The sequence below is a fragment of the Arachis hypogaea genome, chromosome 12, assembly GCF_003086295.3.
Source record: "Arachis hypogaea cultivar Tifrunner chromosome 12, arahy.Tifrunner.gnm2.J5K5, whole genome shotgun sequence".
NCBI classification, from domain to species: domain Eukaryota; kingdom Viridiplantae; phylum Streptophyta; class Magnoliopsida; order Fabales; family Fabaceae; genus Arachis; species Arachis hypogaea.
The window spans coordinates 88,891,510-88,912,743 of NC_092047.1; the positions used below are offsets into that span (position 1 = coordinate 88,891,510).

The 21,234-nt window shown below is 34.7% G+C and overlaps 3 protein-coding genes across 3 annotated transcripts; 2 read left to right on the forward strand and 1 right to left on the reverse strand.

Annotated features, from left to right (window-relative positions):
* Positions 1-1,786: 1,786 nt before the first annotated feature.
* LOC112727677 (CDK5RAP3 protein homolog) lies at positions 1,787-7,829 on the forward strand. Its single transcript, XM_025777535.3, has 10 exons — positions 1,787-2,110; positions 2,231-2,365; positions 3,687-3,781; positions 3,902-3,996; positions 4,115-4,250; positions 4,334-4,483; positions 4,645-5,169; positions 5,406-5,614; positions 6,065-6,197; positions 7,407-7,829. The coding sequence occupies exons 1-10, from the start codon at positions 2,050-2,052 to the stop codon at positions 7,536-7,538; spliced, it is 1,671 nt and encodes a 556-aa protein (XP_025633320.1). The 5' UTR covers positions 1,787-2,049; the 3' UTR covers positions 7,539-7,829.
* Positions 7,830-8,082: 253 nt separating this feature from the next.
* On the reverse strand, positions 8,083-17,363 carry LOC112727678 (protein STRUBBELIG-RECEPTOR FAMILY 2). The gene is made up of 16 exons (XM_072208328.1): positions 17,210-17,363; positions 12,549-12,675; positions 12,371-12,442; positions 12,217-12,282; positions 12,023-12,091; positions 11,781-11,852; positions 11,237-11,308; positions 11,077-11,142; positions 10,938-11,003; positions 10,521-10,849; positions 10,005-10,276; positions 9,659-9,924; positions 9,419-9,563; positions 9,097-9,239; positions 8,854-9,010; positions 8,083-8,539 (listed from the first exon to the last, which is right to left on the reverse strand). Exons 1-16 carry the CDS (start codon positions 17,361-17,363, stop codon positions 8,348-8,350), a joined length of 2,268 nt encoding a protein of 755 aa, XP_072064429.1. The 3' UTR covers positions 8,083-8,347.
* LOC112727679 (uncharacterized) lies at positions 17,078-19,832 on the forward strand. Its single transcript, XM_025777537.3, has 4 exons — positions 17,078-17,529; positions 18,295-18,825; positions 19,230-19,291; positions 19,420-19,832. The coding sequence occupies exons 2-4, from the start codon at positions 18,475-18,477 to the stop codon at positions 19,442-19,444; spliced, it is 438 nt and encodes a 145-aa protein (XP_025633322.1). The 5' UTR covers positions 17,078-17,529; positions 18,295-18,474; the 3' UTR covers positions 19,445-19,832.
* The last annotated feature ends 1,402 nt before the right edge of the window (positions 19,833-21,234 follow it).

Genomic DNA, 21,234 nt, shown 5'->3' on the forward strand with positions numbered 1-21,234 from the left:
TGTCCTCATCAAATCGGTACTGAATAGCCTACCCATATATTACCTGAGTTTGTACAAGATGCCCAAGGCGGTGGCTGACAAGCTGATTGCGTTACAAAGGAGCTTTATGTGGTGCAAGGAGGATAGTAACTGTGGTATACCTTTGGTCAAGTGGGAGATGGTCCAGACTCCGAAAAAGGCTGGAGGCTTGGGGGTTGGGGATGCAGTGCTTCGAAACACAGCACTCTTGTTTAAGTGGTGGTGATGGTTTTCAAAGGAGGAGTGCCCACTGTGGAAGAAGATTGTTTGTTCGTGCAACAAGTTGAACCCGAATGTAATGTTAGCAAATCAGCCTCTACCGATAAAAGGAGGACCCTGGAAAGACATATGTTAGTTGAATATGAAGGACCAGCGGGTTCGGGAAAAAATGGTTAGTGGCCTGGCGATGGAAGTTGGCAATGGAAGGAAAACCCGATTTTGGGAGGATAACTGGGTTCAAGGTGGTCCTCTAAAAGGGAGCTTTCCAAGACTCTTCTCTATTTCAAGCCAACAAAGATCATTCATTGGGGATTGCGGGTTTTGGGATGGCCTAAAGTGGATATGGAATTTTCAATGGAAGAGGGAGTTGTTCCAATGGGAGCTGGAACTTGTCCATCAACTTCATGAGAGGTTAAGGCCAGTGAAGTTGTCATCTGGGAGTGAGGACAATGTCGTATGGAAGTTTGATAACAAAGGCGTTTTTTTCTACTAAATCCTTTTTGCAGATCCTTCAATCGGAGACACTGTCGGAGGAGATCACGAGCTATAGCTTCACAAGTTCACTGTGGAAAGGTTTGGTACCTCTGAGAATTGAGCTTTTTGGATGGTTTGTGCTAGTTGGTAGAGTTAATACTAAGGAGAGATTGGCTAGATTAGGAGTTGCTATTCATAGTGATAATATTTGTGTATTGTGTACCAAGGAGATTGAATCTGTTGAGCATTTATTTCTTCTATGCGAGTTCACATGGCAGGTGTGGTGCACTTGGTTAAGATCTTTTGGTCGAGCATGGGTAGTTCCTGGAACCATGAAAGACCTGTTTGTGAGTTGGATTGGTATGCACACCAGAAAACATGAGCAGAAGTCGTGGTTGGTCGCGTTCTTTGCAGTGATCTGGAACATCTGGTTGGAACGTAATGCAAGAATTTTCAATAATAAAAGAGCAGGTGTTGAGATTATTCAATCAAAGGCGTTGTTGAGCTATAACGAGTGAAATGAACGTCATCCTATTGGTGGTTGATGGCAATGCCGGAGATGCCATGGGATTGAATTCTATTGTATGAAGCTATGTTATGTGTGTCTGTTTTGCTCCACTTTAATGTATTGAACTTGTTATATTTCAAAAAAAAAAAAAATCATCATAGTTCTCAGAATCATAGTTCAACTAAGTTAATTGAAAACTAATCACCATATTGACCCGGTTTAAGATAAAAGTTTATTATTAGTAAATTGGTCAAATTGAAAAAAACCATTCAAAAATTGATAAATTAGTTGAACTGGATCAATTTTTTGTGATTAATAACAAATTAAAATAATAAAACACAAAAAATATCTTTTAAAAAAATTATATATTTATACGTAAATATTTTATTTTATTATATCTGTTTTAATTTTGATTGAATTTTGGTTAAATATTTTAATTTTTAAAATTTTAATTGTATTGGTAGAATGATAAATTTGGGTCGTTTTTTATTATTTGGTTACAATAAAAGAATTTCTATTTTTTAATTAGTAAAAGTATATTTTTAATTTTTTTTAATACGAAAAACTAAAGTACTAAACTGTAACCAAACTCCAAACCTAAGAATAAGAATGGCAGTAAGCCAAAAAAAAAAAAAAAAAAGAATGGCAGTAATAATAATGTAATATGCTACTCAGAATTAAATTGAAATCAGTTCAGTCGAGAATTCAATTCAATTTTCATCTCCAAAAATTAGTAATCAAAGGCGGAAAACCCATAATCCCAAGAAATAAAAACATTTCTCGGTGTCTTGTTTTTCTTCTCAGTTGAGTGGACTTGGCAATCCCTTGCAATGCAAACACCCGATGACATTCGCAACCTCCCCATCGACATCACTTTTTCTCGTCTCGGAGGTCAAACACTTACTTCTATTCTTATTCTTCTTCTTCAATTTCACTAATTATGTTCCTTGTTTATATATATTGTTCCATTTCTGCTTTTGAATTTATTTATTTATTTTGTAACGGTTGAAGAATGGTTGGTCGATCGCAAGAGGGTACCCGCAGATTGGCGGAAGCGTGTGGCCGCCATCCGGGCTCGAATTTCCAAGGAATTCTCATCCCTTCCAAAGGATTCTGATCCCTATTTTCAAACCCTAGACCCTGAAGGTTTGTTCATCCTTTTTTTTTTTTTTGCTTTAGATTTCTATATAACTGTTTTGATAAATTAATCACTTAATTTTTGTTTCTGTCGTTCATGCTGCATTCTTGCCACTTGTGGTGTCGTTTCTAGTAGGTAGGTATTGATTAGTGTGCATTCAGTTGTCAAAGCTCAATGAGGATAAGAAGTTTTTAGTGGTTGGGTCAGCCAACTGTAATTTTGAAGTACTATGCAATTCACTAATTAAGAGACTCCAAACGGAACGGAGTGTGCAGTTTATGAGTTCTAGGTAGAGAAATAATTGCAGTGAAAATGATATTGGCATTCAAAAACATAAAAGAAGATTCTCAATGGAACAGTAACAGAAGATGATTGAACCAGTATATTGGGATGATTGTAACCTTCATTGCACATGGTCATGTCATTTCTGTATTAGCTTTTCTGAATGGGTTGCTCTCACAAGGGGAAAATTCCCCCTTATTCTTATTATTTGTTGAGCATACTTTGCCACTAACTCCTTAATTGGTTCATTTCTATGTTTCCATTCCCTTCTTTGCATCTCATACATAGCATCAGAATTCAGACCATGTTCTTGCATTATGCTAACTTGCATAATATGGGATTAAAAGCTGCATTGGTACTTTGAATTATAATTAGCTATTGGAGAATGACTTTAGTCTTACTAAAGCTTAAGGGCAAACTTTAATACACAGCTATTAGACTGGCAATACTATATAGAATTGAATGTTTGGTGGTTAAAAGCCAACATAGACATAAGCTTAATGTTTTTGAGATGAGAATGCTAAGATGAATGAGTAGACACACAAGACTGAATAGGAGGAATTATTAGAGAGAGTTGGGGTAGCACCAGTTATATGGAATATGCTACAATCTCATATTAGTGGTATAAACATGTCCAAAGAAGTTCTGTCAAGGCAATGGAGGTAGTCATGTATTTAGAGGTAGAATGAGAACTAAGAAAACTTTAGAGTAAATTATTAAAAGTGAGTTGAATATAAATGGTTAAAAGACAAATATGGTTTATGATAGGCACTTTGGCATTGTTTGATCAATGTAGGCTACTCTACCTAGTGACCAAGGCTTAGATTTTGTTTGTAGTTATGTATGGTAGTGTAATTTTTTCAGGTTGCTGTTTCCCTTTTGCATCCGTGACAAATTGTGGGTGTGAATAAGGTGTAGTACCTCTTTTTACATCAAAGATGTTGCTATATTAATGTATTCTAATCTTTTCCCTGATATCAAAGGAGAAAATTCGTTGTCTTTCTCCAAAATATTTTGAGATCACCAAAGTGGCATTGCTGTTTGTAGGAGTTGGTTATTTGGAGGCCAAACAGATATATGATATTCTCTTAAAGTCCACTCCAGAGAGCCGGAACTTATTTGGCCGCCTATCGGGTGCTGCTGTAAGATTGGCATATTGATCTGTTCACTTCTTGGCGTTTTTGAGATTATAACTATGATTCACACTGTGTATCAATTTTTCTTTTTTCCTTATATATTGTTTTTTATTTTTCTTTGGCTAGGGTGCCTGGGAGGCGATTGTCCGATCTTTTGAGAAAGATCATGTGTTTCTTGGTGAGGCTGCACAGATTATGACTCAAAATGTAAACTATGAAATGTAAGCATTGTATGAAGAAAATCACTTGTGAGTGTGTATTGTTCTATATCCTTAAAGGGGATCTTTATTTTATTTTATTCTTTTGTTTTAGCACTGATAATTTGTTTCTGTTATGAAGCCCGTATCAGAGAAAACAGGTGCAGAAGATTCAACAGCAATTGCTAGAACTAGATCGCAAGGAAGCTGATATAAAAAGAAGTGCAGCTCTCTCAGCGGCTAAATATGCAGAAGCTTGTCAGGAGCTAGGCCTACAGGTTACATTAGTGGAGGCTTTTGAGCCTTATTTAAATCGATGTGCTCTTTTTGGTAAGGAGATAATGATTATATGTTTTTGTAGGGGAAAAATGTCAGACTGGAACTTTTGGAGACGGCAAAATCACTTCCAAGCACATTTAGCAAGATTTTGAATGTTGTAAACAGTGACAACATGTCACAAGCAATCGAATATTATTCAAATTTTGTTAGAGATGCTCATACAGAAAAGGAAGTAAGCAAGAGCTGTAAATCTTATCATTTTATAGTTCTCTTTCACTAAGATTCAATATTCCTGCTGTTGTTTTGAATCTCGTGTCTCAAAGGATAAGTTTAGGATTTCATAATTGAATAAATGAAGTCATAAATTAAATCAGTTTATAATCATGACTGCAGAGATCTTCTGTAACTGTGCTACAAAACCTGACGAGCATGCGTGAAAATCCGCCATCTTTGAATGTTTCAGCTGGATCTGAGATTAATCATGTTACTGTTCACTCAAGCAACAATGAACTAGATCCATTAGTGAGCAATGTGGAAGTTGCCATTCCAGACATTGACTGGGATATTTCAGTGGATAGTTCACAGATTGATTGGGACATTGGAACAGTAGAAGAAACGGATGATACCAGTAATGGGTTGGGTCCTTATGAAATCATTAATGCCTCTGATGCCATACAGACTGCACCAGTGGAGGATGTCAGATCAGATCCAACAAATCAAGAACTAGGAGTATCTTGGGACATCAGTGTTGAGACTCCTCAAGCTGATGTGATTGATGATATTAATGCCCAAACTCCATTAGTGGAAAGTCAAGCTTCTCTTCCAGATACTTTATCTCAATTGACAGAAAACAAGGATGAAAGGAGCCAGCTCCTAGACACAGAATACAGAAATAAGGTTCTTGATGATATATATGAGGTATGAGACAGTGATGGTAACCTTCTTTGTGTTATTAACTTATAGGTTTTGCTTATATAATTTAAAATTATTTCTTACACTTCCTGTCAAGTAGAAGAAACATAAATGTAACAAATCTCTAAATTTTCTTTTCCATGTAAACAGTTATTTGTACAGTATGAACTTATTTGTTTGATTTTGATATTTTTATTGTCAGAGTATATTTTAAATTTTGCATTGATTTTATCTGTTGTCAGTTAAAATCCTTTTTAAATCAACGATTGGCTGAGTTGAGCAATGCGGAAACTTTATCCTTACAACATCAAGTTCAGGCTGTTGCTCCTTTTGTACTACAGCAGTATACTCCTGATGCTATAGATAAAATGCAAAGTGATGTTTCATTGGCAATTTCATTGCTGACGAATAGGAAGACAAGGGATCTGATTATGATTCTCAACTCCAGAAGGTAGTGGTTAATATTTATGCTTAAGATGGCATGCATCTGGATGGGACTATAATGTAGTTAAACTCAGTAGTATAAGGGTTTCTCAGTTGCATGTAGTTTATATAATGCCTCAATGGAGTTGAAATTTTACATTTGAAGACTAATGCATTAAACAGGAATTATCTCAAACAGGAATATGATAATTTGAACTCTGGAGGAGTACTGATTTATGTTCTCAAACAGATACCAGATAAGAATCATACTTAGATTAGATGTTAGTTTATTTAGAAGGCTGGTATGTTTTGTCTAAATGACGGAAGTAAGAGTGTAGGGTCTCTAGTGTATATATGCTTAATGATATTTTGAAAGTTGCTCACTGAATCTCTAGTGTATTTATTATTCTTAACTCTTCTTTCTTGAGTAGCATTCCTACTGTATCTAATATTGACTGTGTGCTGGGATGAATTTCAGATTTCTAGACAGGCTAGTGAATTCATTGGAGGAAAAGAAACATCATGAAGTGAAGTTGAAAGATGGTTTGAAGGATTTGGCTACTAAACGTATGGAACTGCAGAATTCTTTATCTTCATCGTGGCCAAAACAAGTGAGTTCTAGTGTGCTTACTAATAAATCTTTTTCATTTTTGTTTACTTTTCCTTTCATGGGAAATGTATCCTGAAAAAATAATACAGCGAGAGTATTAGCACAAAAGGATTATGAGTACCAAGTTTCAAATGACCTAAATCCCAATCCTTGGTGAATTAGTATCATTTAACTACTTGGGCTTCGAATCTTTAATCCCTTAGATTAACCCGAAATACCAAACTCAGAATCAAAACAACTGATTGATTTGATTCCCATTCACAACCAGTTAATAACAATTTTCCTATATGTTGTCAAGACTGGGATAAGTTGTCTATGTGTGACCTTAAGATCATGGGTGCAAGCCGTAGAATTAACCGTTGATATTTCTGGATTATGGTTAAGATTATGGTGTTTTTCATATAAAGCAAAAGCATATAAAATCACAAAATAATAATGGGTGGTCAATCCATAGAATAGACCCTAGGTTATATTGTATAATAAATCCAACATCAAATTCAACATAGGTTACATCTTCCCCTAGCTTGAAGAGGTGGTTTAAAGGACATATAACTTAAAGTAAGGAAGAAACTGTTCTACATCAACATTAAGTCAGCCGCTTGGGCAAAGGGGAGGCGACGCCGCCCCAAGTACCTCTCTTGCTGGATGAAGAGGTGGAGGGAGTTGGGCTGGGGTAGGGGTGGCGGCTGACTGCATGTTGGGGTGGCAGCTAAGGGGTTGCAGCTCGGCTGTCTATCCGGGTGATGGGATTGGGTTGGGAATCATGGTTGGAGTTGGGGTTGGGGTGGGGATGAGGATGATGGTGACGTGACTAAGAGTAAAATTGAAAAAACAATTTTGAATGACTATTCACTGTAAAAAAAATATCGGGAAGAGTAGAATTATAAAATAGAATTAAGTTAAAAATTAGAGGTAATTTTAAAGAATTTTGAAAACGTGGGTCATTATTTTATCCTTTTTATAAAAATAAGGTAATTATTTTCTTCACTTTTTTATTTGCATCTATTAGGGGATACGAACCAATATATTGCTTTTGTTCCATCCACTCCCTAACTTCATTAACAAGCAAACACATTCTGAAGCCTGCCGTTTCTTGTTTTCAATTGCCTAATTCTTAATTTCTCATTTCTTTGCTACCAAGAAAGACAAAATTCTGAATTACATGTTCATTACTTGAGAACTAAATTACAAACTGCTAATGGAATTGCAGGAAGCGGCGTTGGCAAAAACAAAGGAGCTGAAGAAACTGTGTGAGACTACACTTTCATCCATGTTTGACGGAAGACCAGTTAATATAATCGGAGAGATCAACACTCTTTTGAGTAGTGGCTTTGGAGCATGAAGAGAAGCTTCTTCTGATAATGATGAAGCCTTAGGTGGATAAGCTAGACAAGATAGCTGAAGAATGAGGTGTATGATCGGATAGATACTTTTCTTTGGTATAGTTGCGTGCTGGCGTTAAATGTTTAGTGACAATGTCAAGAATCCTCGCTGATAAATGTTTGGTGACAAGTGACAAGCTGTGAATGAAGTAACCTTTGGTATTGTCATTTGAAATTGTCATCCGATTCCGTCAAATTATATCAAATTTCAATTTCCTCGTATTAAGAGAAAAACAATTATTTTTTTTCTCCGTCTACTTTTCCTTTTATTCTTTCAATTATTTATATTCTCTTTTTTTCCCCTCCAAATAACATCATAATTTTTTATGTTACACTTTTTGTTTCTCTCTCTATTTTTTTTATTCTTCCTCATCTCAACTTACATACGAAGGAAAGAGCAAGTTTGGAAAACAAGAGTTGATGAGGAAATATGAATTATTCTTCATAAAGGAGAGAGAAAGCAATGCGGAAATATTCGATAGTCTTAGACAAAGGCAGTTTTAGATTGAAAAGAAATACTCAGCTGTATTTGATGGAGAAATAGTATTTCTACAAAAGGAAAAGTAATGTCGGATTTCTCAAGAAAGAATAAAGAAAATAGCAATGACAAAAAGATTTAAGCTGTTTGATTCATGCTGTAATATTGTATAAACGAATTAAAATGTTGAAGAGTGGTCAGGGACATGCAAGTTTCTGGCTCGTTAATGTCAATGAAAGAAATCACTGGAAGTGTGGATGCTTTTTTTGGTTACTGAGTTAGTTCAAAACATCAGGCGGACACGTAGCTCAATGTGGGTGAAGCAATAAAATGAGATGCAGTTGTCCGGAAAGACCTCTCGAGCGGATCAGACACTGGTCCATTCCTATCTGCTGCGCCGCTCTTTGACGCGTTGAGCCGTTGCATGAAAGAAGCAAGTGATTCTGCTATTTCCGACATTGGTGGCCGAAATTCCTTTACAGGCTGTTATGGAAGAGACAGACAAGTTTCAAGAAGAAGGAGAACGCATAAACACATAGGCCTGAAGAACAAAACGTAGCGATGCAGCTATGCTGCCTATCCTACGGTTTAAAAAAATATTACTAAAATTAAAGTAACTCTTTATTATTTAACAATACTTTTAATTTAAAAAATAAAACAAAAAACATTACTAAAATGTAAAAAAATATATATATATATGAATTTAATTTAACACTTATAGGCCATCATAGGCACCGTAAACTCCACCAAACGTAACAGCATGCAATATTTTGATATTTGAGAGGCAACTATTATACCTGTAGGCAGAGGGAGAGTATATCAGCATAACGAGAAAGAGCCTTGGATGAAAATGTCTTTTGAATTGCAGGATCCACCATCTGTTCCAAGGTCTCGCTATCATGAAGCCTGGATGAAGCCCATTGAGCTAGATATTGCTCTTCCTTCCGCCTGGAACTGTGTTGTATAACATTAACAGGGATCATCTCATTCAGTTCAACCCCCAAAAAGGAAACACATGAAACGGCACAAAGGTAGCTTACCCATCGAAAGGTTCCCTTCCGGTTAATAGTTCCAAAAGCAACACCCCATATGCAAAGACGTCACTTTCTGTGCAGCTGTTAGTTCCTGGTTGACCATGGTTTGGTGAAATGTAGCCTGCATCTCTGATAGAAATCTCCAAAGCCTGTTTCCAACAACATTCACCAAAGTTTTAGAAAGATTACAATCAAGCTGTTTTCCAACAACATTCAAACCATCTTATTTCCAACAAGGACATGGTTTTTCCCTAATCCAGTGTATAATATCAGTGGCAAATGGAGCATAAAGTAGTTCTAGGTGAGGATGATTATTGCAGAGACTTACTCGAGTTTTGACCTTGTTGCTTGTCAGTGGTCTCAAAATAGTCAAGCCGCAGTCACAAACACGAGGCATTAGATTTTCATCTAGCAGAATATTGGAAGACTTCAAGTTTCCGTGGGCTACAGGAGGGGAACTGGAGTGCACATAGCTGCAAACATTGTGTGAGAAATAAGTTTGAGTTATGAGAAATAAGTTTTCATATTTTTTATGAGAAATAAGTTTGAGTGAAAACATTGAACTTACGCCAGAGCCTGAGCAACACCAAGAGCAATCTGGAGACGGATGGTCAATGACAAAGGCTTGTATGCATCACTGTGAAGAGCATCATCTAGAGTTAAATTTCTGACATACTCGTAGACAAGGAGATGCTGCCCATGCTCCAAACAGTAACCTTTGAGTGCAACAATGTTAGGATGTTTTAAACGGGAAGCGGTGCAAACTGCATCTAAGAACTTCTCCTCTTCACTGAAAGACAAGCCCGCCATGGTGATAGTCTTCACAGCTAAAACCTTTCAAAGAAGAAAGGAAGGTATTATATTTTGAAAGCAAATGATTATGAGATTCTTTAAAACATTACTTTGGATTGTACCTTTCCATCTGGAAATTCAGCTCTATAAACAGGACCAAGAGATCCCTCTCCAAGAAGGTTGTCTTCACTGAAGCTGTTTGTAATCAACTGAATCTCTGCTACTGTATAAACTTTTGTCCTCCCAGTTACCTTTTCTCTTTCGGAAAAACTCCTCCTTGTTGTTTCTCCATTTTTTTTATGATGTTGGGAAGGTAGTCGCCTTGGAACCAAAAGGGATGCAGAATTGAAAGGTGGGATTTGCAGGCTCTCATCTACGGCAGTAGTAGAGATATCTATAACCAATAAAAATGGAGAAAAGACTGGTTAAACATGGAACTCAAATCATTGAACTAGTGATTGGAACATATTATACAGGAAGTTGAGACAGCTGAATGGCAATGATATATCACTCATTTTACTGTTAAATCTGCAATTCGAATGAACAGAAGAATTTTTTGACATCTTTGAGTCATTTAATGTTTTCCCTTGACTTAGGGTATGTCAGTCAGCATCCACACTCTCTCCTTAAGGATATACCTTTTGAGTCACTGATTGGAAGAGAAGGGAATGATCTTTCAACACTTTCCAAGTTCTTCAGTCTCTCAGAATGTAATCTATTCAAACGAGTTGCAATGAAGAGTGTCAATCCAGCTACCAATAATGTTACTCCACCAACTGTAAAAGCTATTCCTCCAGGGCCCATGTGTTTCTTCTTGTGCTTGATTGCTTTAGCAGAAGCATAATTCTCTATGGCATTCGTTTGCGTTATGGGTGGACGAGTACTATTATGCTCAACTGGTACACTGTCCAAAGGAAAAGGCCAGGGAGGAGAGTCGTCCACTGCTTGGAATTTATTCCCTCCAATCCTAATTTAAGGTATAGTTATGTGCTCATTCATTTCATATCTAAGAATGTAGCTGGAGGAGATGAAAAATGGTCATAGTTACTACTAACCATAAGTTTTGTATGGACTGAAAATGTGGTGGAAGAATCCCACTAAACAGATTATCCTGGATGTTCCTGACAAAATAGATACATTAGCAGATGATGAAACTGTAGTCATACTTGCCAAAATTCTGAAATGATAACCTACAAATCGGTGAGAGGAAGCGCAGCCAGGTACGTGACTGATCCAGTGAATCTGTTGTTCTCAAGGAACCTGCAAAGCATCACCATATCAAATGAACATGACCCTGATAAATACATATAGCTTTGGAAAATGGGTGAGGAGCGTATGGAGAAAGGAAACATACAATTTCCCAAGGTTTTTCAAGGAGCCAAATGAACTCGGCAAATCTCCAGTGAAATTGTTGTAGGAAAGGTCCCTGATGAAAGAAAGTCATCCTGTTAGGGTCCAGGCTAAAATTTGGACAGAAAAATAAAAAAGACTACATTCTTCTGTCAGACATAAACATACGACTCAATCCACTTCCAAGCTTTGTTACTCTTTTGACTTTCTTTTTCAGAATGATATAGTTCGAACTTCATTTTTGTGGGAACTTTTCAAAACCTAGGAAATTACTTGGTATTTGAGTTGAATTACAGGTTTGGTTGTAATGAAATAGGAGAAATCATGTTTTTCGAATTGAGTATTTCAACTACTTTACTACTGAATCCAAACAAAGTATCCTTCTAATTTTGTCCATTCTTAATTTATTGAATATTGAGAAGGTATATTTCGGCTTCATTGTTTGGCTGATACATATCCAACTAATTCAAGAAAGGTATCTATGGAAATTCTTTGGAATGGCTAATTTCTTTCAAATGCAAAATAAGACTCTGGTTAAGAAGGCATACATTTCTTTGAGTTCATCTAACCCAGCAAACACATTGCCAATGGGTCCATACAAGAAATTGTGGCTTAAATTCCTGCAAGACAAGGATCACGATTTCACAGCCATTTATAAAACTGAGTTACTATATCTTATAAAAATTAGAGAATATGAAGAAACATGTTGTGAATGGACTTTGGTTAAGAATATTTCTCATGCTAATCTAGTTTAACAAGCTTGGACTGAATCAATGCTACAATAACTCACAGATGTTTTAGTTTTTTCATGGCTGATAATGGTGGGATACTTTGGCTCAGATAGTTGTAAGCCATATTTCTGTCAAATCAAAAGTGAGAGAGAGAGAGAGAGAGAGAGAAAGAGAGATGAAAAAGAAGAATTGTCAGAACAACACACTTAATAGTCAGTTAGTCATTCAGGAACAAAATGAAAAATAGGCTTACATGTGTGTGACATTTGGGGGTAAACCAGATGGTATTTCTCCCACTATGTTGTTAGAACTGACATCACTAAGGAAACAATTACAGAAGTGAGTAGAGTGCACAATTTGAAAATAAACATGTCCTTATGGGAATTTTAAGCAATGTAATTACTTACAGGTGCTTCAAGTTCTGTAGATTGTGGAGAAGGCCTCCAAGATATCCAGTGAGGTTTAATCCTTGAATTTTTCTGCATGAGAACAGGTACTAATAAAAATAAGGATACTATAACTTATTATTTAAATGGCATCTATGATCTGAATCTGAATATAATCAGTGTATAATTATTGAATTACAGGTGTATAACTGATGAGCCAGAGCATGCTACTCCTGTCCAAGACTCCTGACAGGGATCATCGCCATTCCATCTTTCCAGCAACGGCGGGGTGTTTAAGGTTCTGTATAGATCCTGAAGAGCGGAGACTGTTTACCCAAAAAAGGAATAGCAAGAAACATGGTTTTAGCGAAAGACAAGGGAAAAAAAAAAGAAAGAAAGAAAAAGAGTTCAATTAAATTTGAATTTTTTATGATCAGTAACATGATCTTCTCCTGTTGTAAGTTAAGATTCTATCTCCTCAAGTTATATTTTTACCAATTTTTCAACGATAAAGACAAACCCTAAACAGATCACAGTTTTAGAAACAGTAACAAAATGAAATGCTGAAATCCGAGTAATGAAGCCAACGTTTTGACATAAGGAGCATAAAATGAGTAATTAAGCGTAGCCCTCAGTCACTGAATTAAACAGTTTTGAAATCTTTGTAAACTGCGACAAAAGAAAGTTACAGAAACTTCCAAACACGATTTGGATAATTTCCTTTACCAATATCTTGAAACAACAATGACAAGTATAACGAATTTTCTTTGGAACCAAACAATAAAAGCAATCAAGTCATTCAAGGATTTTTTTTTTTAACAGTTTGCTCAAGTTTCCAAAGAATGATTAAACAATTACCATCAAGAGGATCAGTGAATGCTGAATTCTGAGAAATCAGAGTTGCCGAGAAGACAACGAAGAAAAAATGAACGGAGATGAAAAAGCGATTCATTTTCCAAGAGAAACAGAATCATCCGTCAACTTAATCTCCTTGCTTAATTCCTTTTCCGGGAAGAAACTGAAACGAATCGAAAAAAATCAGTGCCCTGATTTTCACTCAAATTTTCCCATACATTCTCGGTTGCTAAACATGTTGAAGAGAAGAGGTAAAAAAGGTAAAAAAAGGTTCAAGGTTAGTTAAAGAAAAAGATTGATACCTCTAATATTCGAGTTCGTGTTTGTTAATTTTTTTTTTCGAACACGCTCGCTGAGTCAATGTGACTCTCTGAGTGGGTTGGGTTGAGCTTGCAGGAAGGGGGAGGAGAGAGAGAGTTGGAGGAAGAAGGAGAAGAAAGACGTTATCGTTATTCGTTAGTTAGTTTTGGCGCGCAACGTGCACGTGCAGAAATCACGTCCCCTTGGTTGTTGCATAACTAAGCAAGTTTTTTTTTTTTTTTTTTGTGACAACTAAGCAAGGTTATTAAACAAGTAAACGGCATTTCCCTTTTGAAATTATTAAATAACGTAATAGATATATGAGCTTGAAATTACTAAACAAGGTTACTAAATACTAATATGTACTTCATACCATTTTTAAATTTAAGTTTTAATATATTTTTATATATTTATTAAAGCTATATTTTAGTAATAATTTTATTAAAAATACTATCTATAAACAAAAAATCAACTATCAAATTAATAATTATATTTTTGTGTTTAAGTACATATATAGTTTCATTTATTTTTAATACATATTTTATATTTTGGTGTGTATTTTATATTAATAGTTAATTTTAGTAGATAATTTTATTGTACATCTAGTATAATTATAATTTTAATATATGTGTTTAGAAAATATAATAATTAAATTCTTAAAAATACATGCAAAAGAATAAAATTAGAATTTACATTCTTAGTAAAAAGAAAAAATATTTTTTTAATAAAATAATATTTTTAATAAATTATTGGAGAAAATTTAAAATGAATATTTTAAAGAACGATTAAGAGAAATTAATTATGAAAAATATCTTTTATACTAAAATTATTAAGAATAATTAATTTAATTAATATTTAAAGAAGCAGAAATATTATAAATAAAAATTACAAAAAAAATATTATTTCACAAATTATTTTTTATATTTAAAAATTTATCATTGAATAATAGATTATTGCATGTAGGGACGGACCCAGTAGCAAAGAAGAAGGGGCACTTGTCCCCACAGTGTTTTAATTTTTTTTTAAAAAAATATAGTTATATATAATATGCCCCCACTTCAAATTTTAAATGACCCCATTATAAATAAATTAAGGGTAAAGTATATTTTTTGTCCCTGAAGTTTACTAAAAGTTTCAAAAATACCCCTAAGTTTTAATTTGTTTCAATTTTATCCTTAATGTTTCCGATTTGCATCAATTTTATCCTTATCTTCAAAATTTTTGGTCAAACTACGGTCAACATTAATTTTTTCCAATAACACCCTCCAAACCCTATTCTCTTTCATCATCATCCCCAAACTCACTCAGTAACATTCCCATCCCTCACTCCCTCTCCGATTGTCTCTTCTACCGTGTAGTCTACCTCCAGAAGAACTCCCTCTCCAGCCACCTCCCTCCGCCGCTCCTCAACCTCACCAACCTAACCTCGCCAACCTCCAACTACTCAACCTTGCTCACAACCTCCTCTCCGGCACGCTCTACCCCGCTCCCTCCTTTCCCCTTCTTTCTTCTTCTTTCTTTTTCCTCCATCCTCCTCCGCCACTGTTTCCCCCCCGCGCCACCACACGACGCCGCCACCGTCCAACCGCACCCCCTTCAACCAGCAACACCACCCCTTTCCCCCTCCCTTCCCATACCCCCATCACTCCTTCCTTCCCCCTGCCGAACAGCCGCACCGCTGTGCCCACCACCGCCAGCTACCATGCTTACCACCTCCCAACATGATTTCAATGAAGATGATAAAGGTAGAATCTTTTTGTTGAAATCTTTGAGATCATGCTTGAAGATACGGTACCCACAAAGAAGAGAAAGTAATTGAGAATCAGAAGGGACATGTACCTCTTATTTGTTATGGAGTTTTGATCTGTTGTTGCATGGAGCTGTTGTTGTGTTTTGTTATTGTTGATGTTGCTGTTGCCCTTTTTTATTTTGCTTCTTCTTCTTAAATGTTGATGGATTTGATTTCAAGTGCTTCATAGCACTTGTTGGTTGGAGCCATGGTCAGGGATTGGTGGTGGAATGCTGGGTCTTGTAATGGAGTCTTCTCCATGAAAGAGAGAAGGAGGTTATGATATACATCACTTGCGGTGGCCGGAGTTGGGACACAAACGGCGGCGGGAATGTTAGGGAGGAGTTGTTCTTGATGATGATGAAAGAGAATAGGGTTTGGGGGGTGTTATTGGAAAAAATTAATGTTGACTATAGTTTGATCAAAAATTTTGAAGATAAGGATAAAATTGATGCAAATCGAAAACATTAAGGATAAAATTGAAACAAATTAAAACTTAGGGGTATTTTTGAAACTTTTAGTAAACTTCAGGGACAAAAAATATACTTTACCCATAAATTAAACTCAATTAGCTAAAGTTCCAAATTTACTTTTTTATTTTCTCTATCATTTTAATTATTATTTAACCTAATCAAATTTAATTTTTGTGTCGTCACTCCTTTATTCCCTTAAACCCTCTTTTTATTTTTATATTTTCAACTTTTTTTTCTATTCCTTATCTAGTGGTCATCTTCTCTTCATCAAAAAATAAATTTTAAATTTTTTATATTTTTTATATAGTTCTCCATGACCCTATGTATCTTTCAATTTAATTGTTTCTCCTTTTGATATTTTCAATTGCAAATTTTAATTCAAACAATTGTAGTTTAGGTATTAATCTAATATTTTATTTTCTTTGTGACTTTATATATTTTATTTTATTTTCGATTTATTCATTTTTATTACTTATTTTTTATCTTTTGTTCTATTATATGTACCTATGTTGCGTATAAAATTTTAAAATAAATTGATTAATTTACTAATTTAAAATATATTTTTTATTTTTAGAAATAGTAATAGAAAAATATTTTAATTACAATACATAATTAAACAGATGTATAAAATCTTTCATCTAACATTATATCAAAATTAAATTAAAAAATATATAACAAATTTAATTATTTTAAAAAGAAAGAAAGAAAAAATTGTGAATTATATTTCTGTTATTTTATATAAACATACTTTTTGTATACAAATTTAATTTTTTTAGTATTTATATATAATTCTAGTTTCAAATTATAAATATTAATGTATCATTAGGCGCTAATATACCAATTAATTCAGTCTTTTATTATTAAATGTGTATAAAAAATTAGTTAGGATAATAAGGTATTTATAATTTAATTAAAATATTTTAAGTTCAAGTTTTAGAAATAAAAAATATTTTTTTATAAATTATATATAATGAATAGTATTTTAAGAATGAAAGTGTTCACTAACTATTTAATTTTTATATCTCTATATAATTAATAATATTTAACAAAAGTTATTTTAGTATATATATATATATATATATATATATATATTTGCCCCCACTCTTAAAATTTTCTGGGTTCGTCACTGATTGCATGCATAAAGCAAAATTTAAACACCTAACACTTGTTTAAATAGATTAGTGAATTAATCACTAAACCAATCTAAATTGATCAATGAAATATTTTTGGACAGATTTTTTGATTGGGCTGTCCAGCCCAATCCCTGGGCCCAACAATCAGAAAGAGAAGCTAGCCTAATGGGGGAGCCATAGAAACAACTTGAATTGTTCACCGAATAAAGAAACTAGTTGAATTCAACTTTGGCGTGAATCCCTCTCATTTCTCGACTCTCGGGGACTCAGAATCGGGCAAGGAACGGCTGCATCCTTCGCCTTCAGTTACGGTGATCGTGAATCTGCCCCCTGCGCTCGCCAACTCTAGCTCCATGTGTTCTGATTGATTGAAATCTCTTGTGCACGCTTCCTTTTTTGCAATCGCCGCTACCTCCCGCGGCGGGGTCGTGCTCCAGTTTCTTGGCAGTTCCCCTTAGCCTCATCGAAGTTATGGTGTGAGCAAGCGGCCAAGCTCAGTGCGGCGAAGCTGGCCATGGCTGAATCAACGGCGAGCACGCAGAGCAGCAGCAGCAGCAGCAACAACAACCACCGGACCGAAGAACAGGACGATGACTACATGGGTGACCTCTCACGCTTCCTTCCAAGAAGGTATTACTTCTCGCCGTTTTACTCTCCTCCATTGTCGTTTCGTTCTGTCGCTCCCTTTTACTCAATTAGGTATAGTGATCTGATTTCACATGATCTTGCAATTGTGTCTCTAAATTTTAGTTCTTATGTTTTCTTGTGTTTGTAAACTTTAGTCCTTGGTGTTAAGAATTAATAAATGATGAAAGAAAAACGGTGCTTGATGTAATTTATGACCAGTTTAAGTAGATAAGTGAGCTAATTACTTGACGAACCAAGTAGATGATAACTGGAATAGATTATGATGCTCATTCTAATATCACGTAGAAAATGAGTCTTCTTTTTGAAAATAAAAGTTTGCAGAAATTAATTCTGCATATATCTAAGATTTCAATTATCTGTTTTGCTTACCAGGTCTTTGGTTTCTTCATATATCTAATGTACCAATTATCTGTTTTGCTTGCCAATTTTTTAGTTTCTTTAGTTTTGTTCATCATATAAGGTGGGACTAAGGATAGCAATTCATCTTTCTAAAGAATAAAGCATTGCTGCTAGATTATTATCCCCAAAAATTTCAGTTTGGAAATAGTTTTGAAAATGGGAGTGTTGTCTCATGCATTTTCGAAGATATATGAGCTTTTGCTTTTATATGTCTATTTGAAAGGAAAAACAAATGGGAACTTATGTAATGTTTAAATTATGGATTAAATTATGTTAACCTCTTTTATTTTACGGATTATATGTACTATAGTTGCATTTTGGTGAAGAGGATCCCTTTCTTATGTGCAGATCTCTGGCAAGAAAGACCCTCCGATCAGCTCTTCCAAGAATAAGTTAAAAACACTCAGCTGGCAAGAACGGCGAAAACTTGAAAGAGAAAGAAAACAGAAAGAAGAGGATGAGCAAACATTGGCAAAAGTGGAAGCTCCAATACCACAATCCAACATTGGGTTTAAGCTGCTCAAACAAATGGGTTATACGCCCGGTGCTGCCCTTGGCAAAGAGGGTTTGGGTAGGGCTGAGCCAGTGGGGATTGAGATTCGACGATCGCGAGCTGGTATTGGCCTAGATGATCCTCACAAGGAGAAGAGGAAAAAGGAGGAAATCATCGCTGAGAGAAAAAGGAGGAAAGAGGAGGATCTAATGCAAGACTTTGGGTTGAGACAGAAGTCGCGATGGCAGAGTAAGAGAGTTGTAGCCAATTTCCATAAGGCAAAGGTTGCCCTTGATCAATTAGAGAATAGAGAAATCATTGAACCGGAAAAGAATGAGGATGATGAAGAAAAGGAAGATGAGGAAGAGGAAGAAATAACAGAAGAGGTACGTAACTAAAAGGTTATATTTTTGGTTGAACGCTCCTTTTAACCATGTTTTGGTATTGATTTATGTTGCATCCCTGAATAACACATGGAAACAGCACAAATGTTTTCTTTTTCTCTTGATCTTAACTGCTCAGGCACACACATTAAGTCAATACACTTCCATTGCTGATTAATTTTCTCCTCGTTATACTCTAAATACCAAGCGATTTAAACAAATATTATTCATTGCACTTTGTCATCATTTGATCCATTTAAGCCGATCCTACCTAGCCATTGGACAAAGCTTACTTGTCGTTGTTGTATTTCTTATACTTTGAAATTCATTCTTGTTGAACTTTGTTAATCTAGTCCTGCATTTGTATTTGGTTGCAACTGTGATAGTGATACATGTAATCGATTCAGGATTTGCAAGAAGTTTTGATGAAACTGAGGGATGACCACAATTATTGCCTCTTTTGTATAAGGTGAGTAACAACACACAGAGTTACTTTTTATATATTTGTTTTGTAGTAATACTAAAAACCAAACTTTGACACTCTTGAAACTCATAATTATCTATAAATTAAATTTTGATTTTTATATGTTTCTTCAGTATGAATCAAAGGATGCTCTCTTGACCAACTGCCCTGGAACCAATGAAGATGATCACTGACTTGATGGTATCTGAGATGAACCTGACTGTGCGTTGTCGTCTCTTCTTTTTCGCCAAGCAAGCGCTGTTGCCTGTAAATGCATATTGCAATGATGTGAACATGGATATGCATTATATTTTGCCTGCCGGAGCCTATTATCGTTGAGCTCAAGCTTGCCTCATCACTAACCCCAATGCCTAATGGCATACCTTATTATAGGGTATGAATTAGTTGATTTGATGTAGGGTTTATGTTATACTTCAGTTTAGTTCAAATGAGTTTTTCATTGTAATTTTCTCTTCATTTTTATTATTTAGACTCAACATCTGTATAGATTATTGACCACCATTCCAATATATGCTGCTTTGGTCAATTTATCCGTAGACCCTAAAATAATCTTAATATATCATTAATCATTATCATGGTCATTCAAATTTCTCTTGTTGGAAACACAATTCTAAAAAAAGAAAAAAAAAATTAAAAACACAATAAGCAATCAACCACATTTTTTGCTGATTTCATTTAAACAATCAATTCTCCAAACATCAAAAGTCATTCTTTAAGTATTTTTTTTTTTGGAATAGCCCAAGATTAAACCCCATTAATTAACACGCATGTACTACATCTTCCAAATAAATGTTAAATTGCAGAAAAAGCACCCTCAGTTTATCTAGAACAAAGTTAAACAAATTAACTACATTAATAAGTAGTTCTTAATTCACTAAAAAATTAATACATAAATCTATCCGACCAAAACAAAAGTCTGTACAAAATTGAACCGGATATATATAAAAAACTAAAAATAAATAAAAAAGAAAAACAAAAATTAGATATACTTGATCATAAAACTTTTTTAAACCGCTTTAACATGTCATTGTGAAATTTATTTGGAATAATGGGGACATCATCCTTTGGGATGAACCAGTCTTTGTTAAGTTCTAACAATTGCATTGCAAAATACTCTGGCCATGTCATATCATTGTCATCTTCATCATCATCATCATCACCATCTCCCTTTTCCTCACAGTTTGCCTCAATTCCAATAGTAGTATCAAAAGCCTCAACCTGTATTTCATCCTCATTATTCTCTAATTGATTTGTTAGTTCTCTCTGAATCTCATCAATCTTCTCATCTCCATTATTCTCTGATTGGTTTGCTTTGTCTGATTGGTTTGGTGATTCATTTTGAATCTCCATCCTTTCATCTCCATTCTCTAATTGGTTAACAAATTCTACTTTCCCAGCATAATCATTGGCATTCTAATATGAAGAACACAATAATAATATCAAGAACTTGACCTAATGATGATGATGATGATGATGATGATGATGATGATGATGATGATGATGATGAAAGGCATAAAACAAAAACTGCACGTTCACCATTTGTGTTATTCAGATATGTAAGTAGTATATGATTATAGAAAATAAGGTAGGAAACCAAGTCAAATTAAATATCCAAACTAGCATCATAAATTCAGATTTACTTTAATCTAAACAAAATTTAATAATTTTCATACACAATTTCAATTGGAAGAAGAAAAAAAAATACAGAATAATGCTTACAATACGAATACTATGATGAATGTGACATTTGTTGTAAAACGGAAATTTTTTTTCTTTTTGTTAAAGAATAATTATTATTTGACTTTCGCCCAATATATATGCAAATCAAGTTGGTTTCTAAATTAAAGTAAATAAGTAAGGTCTACCAAAAAATAAGCTGTAATTCTTAAATCAATTACTAAATCTTTAATTATTTTATTTAATTACTT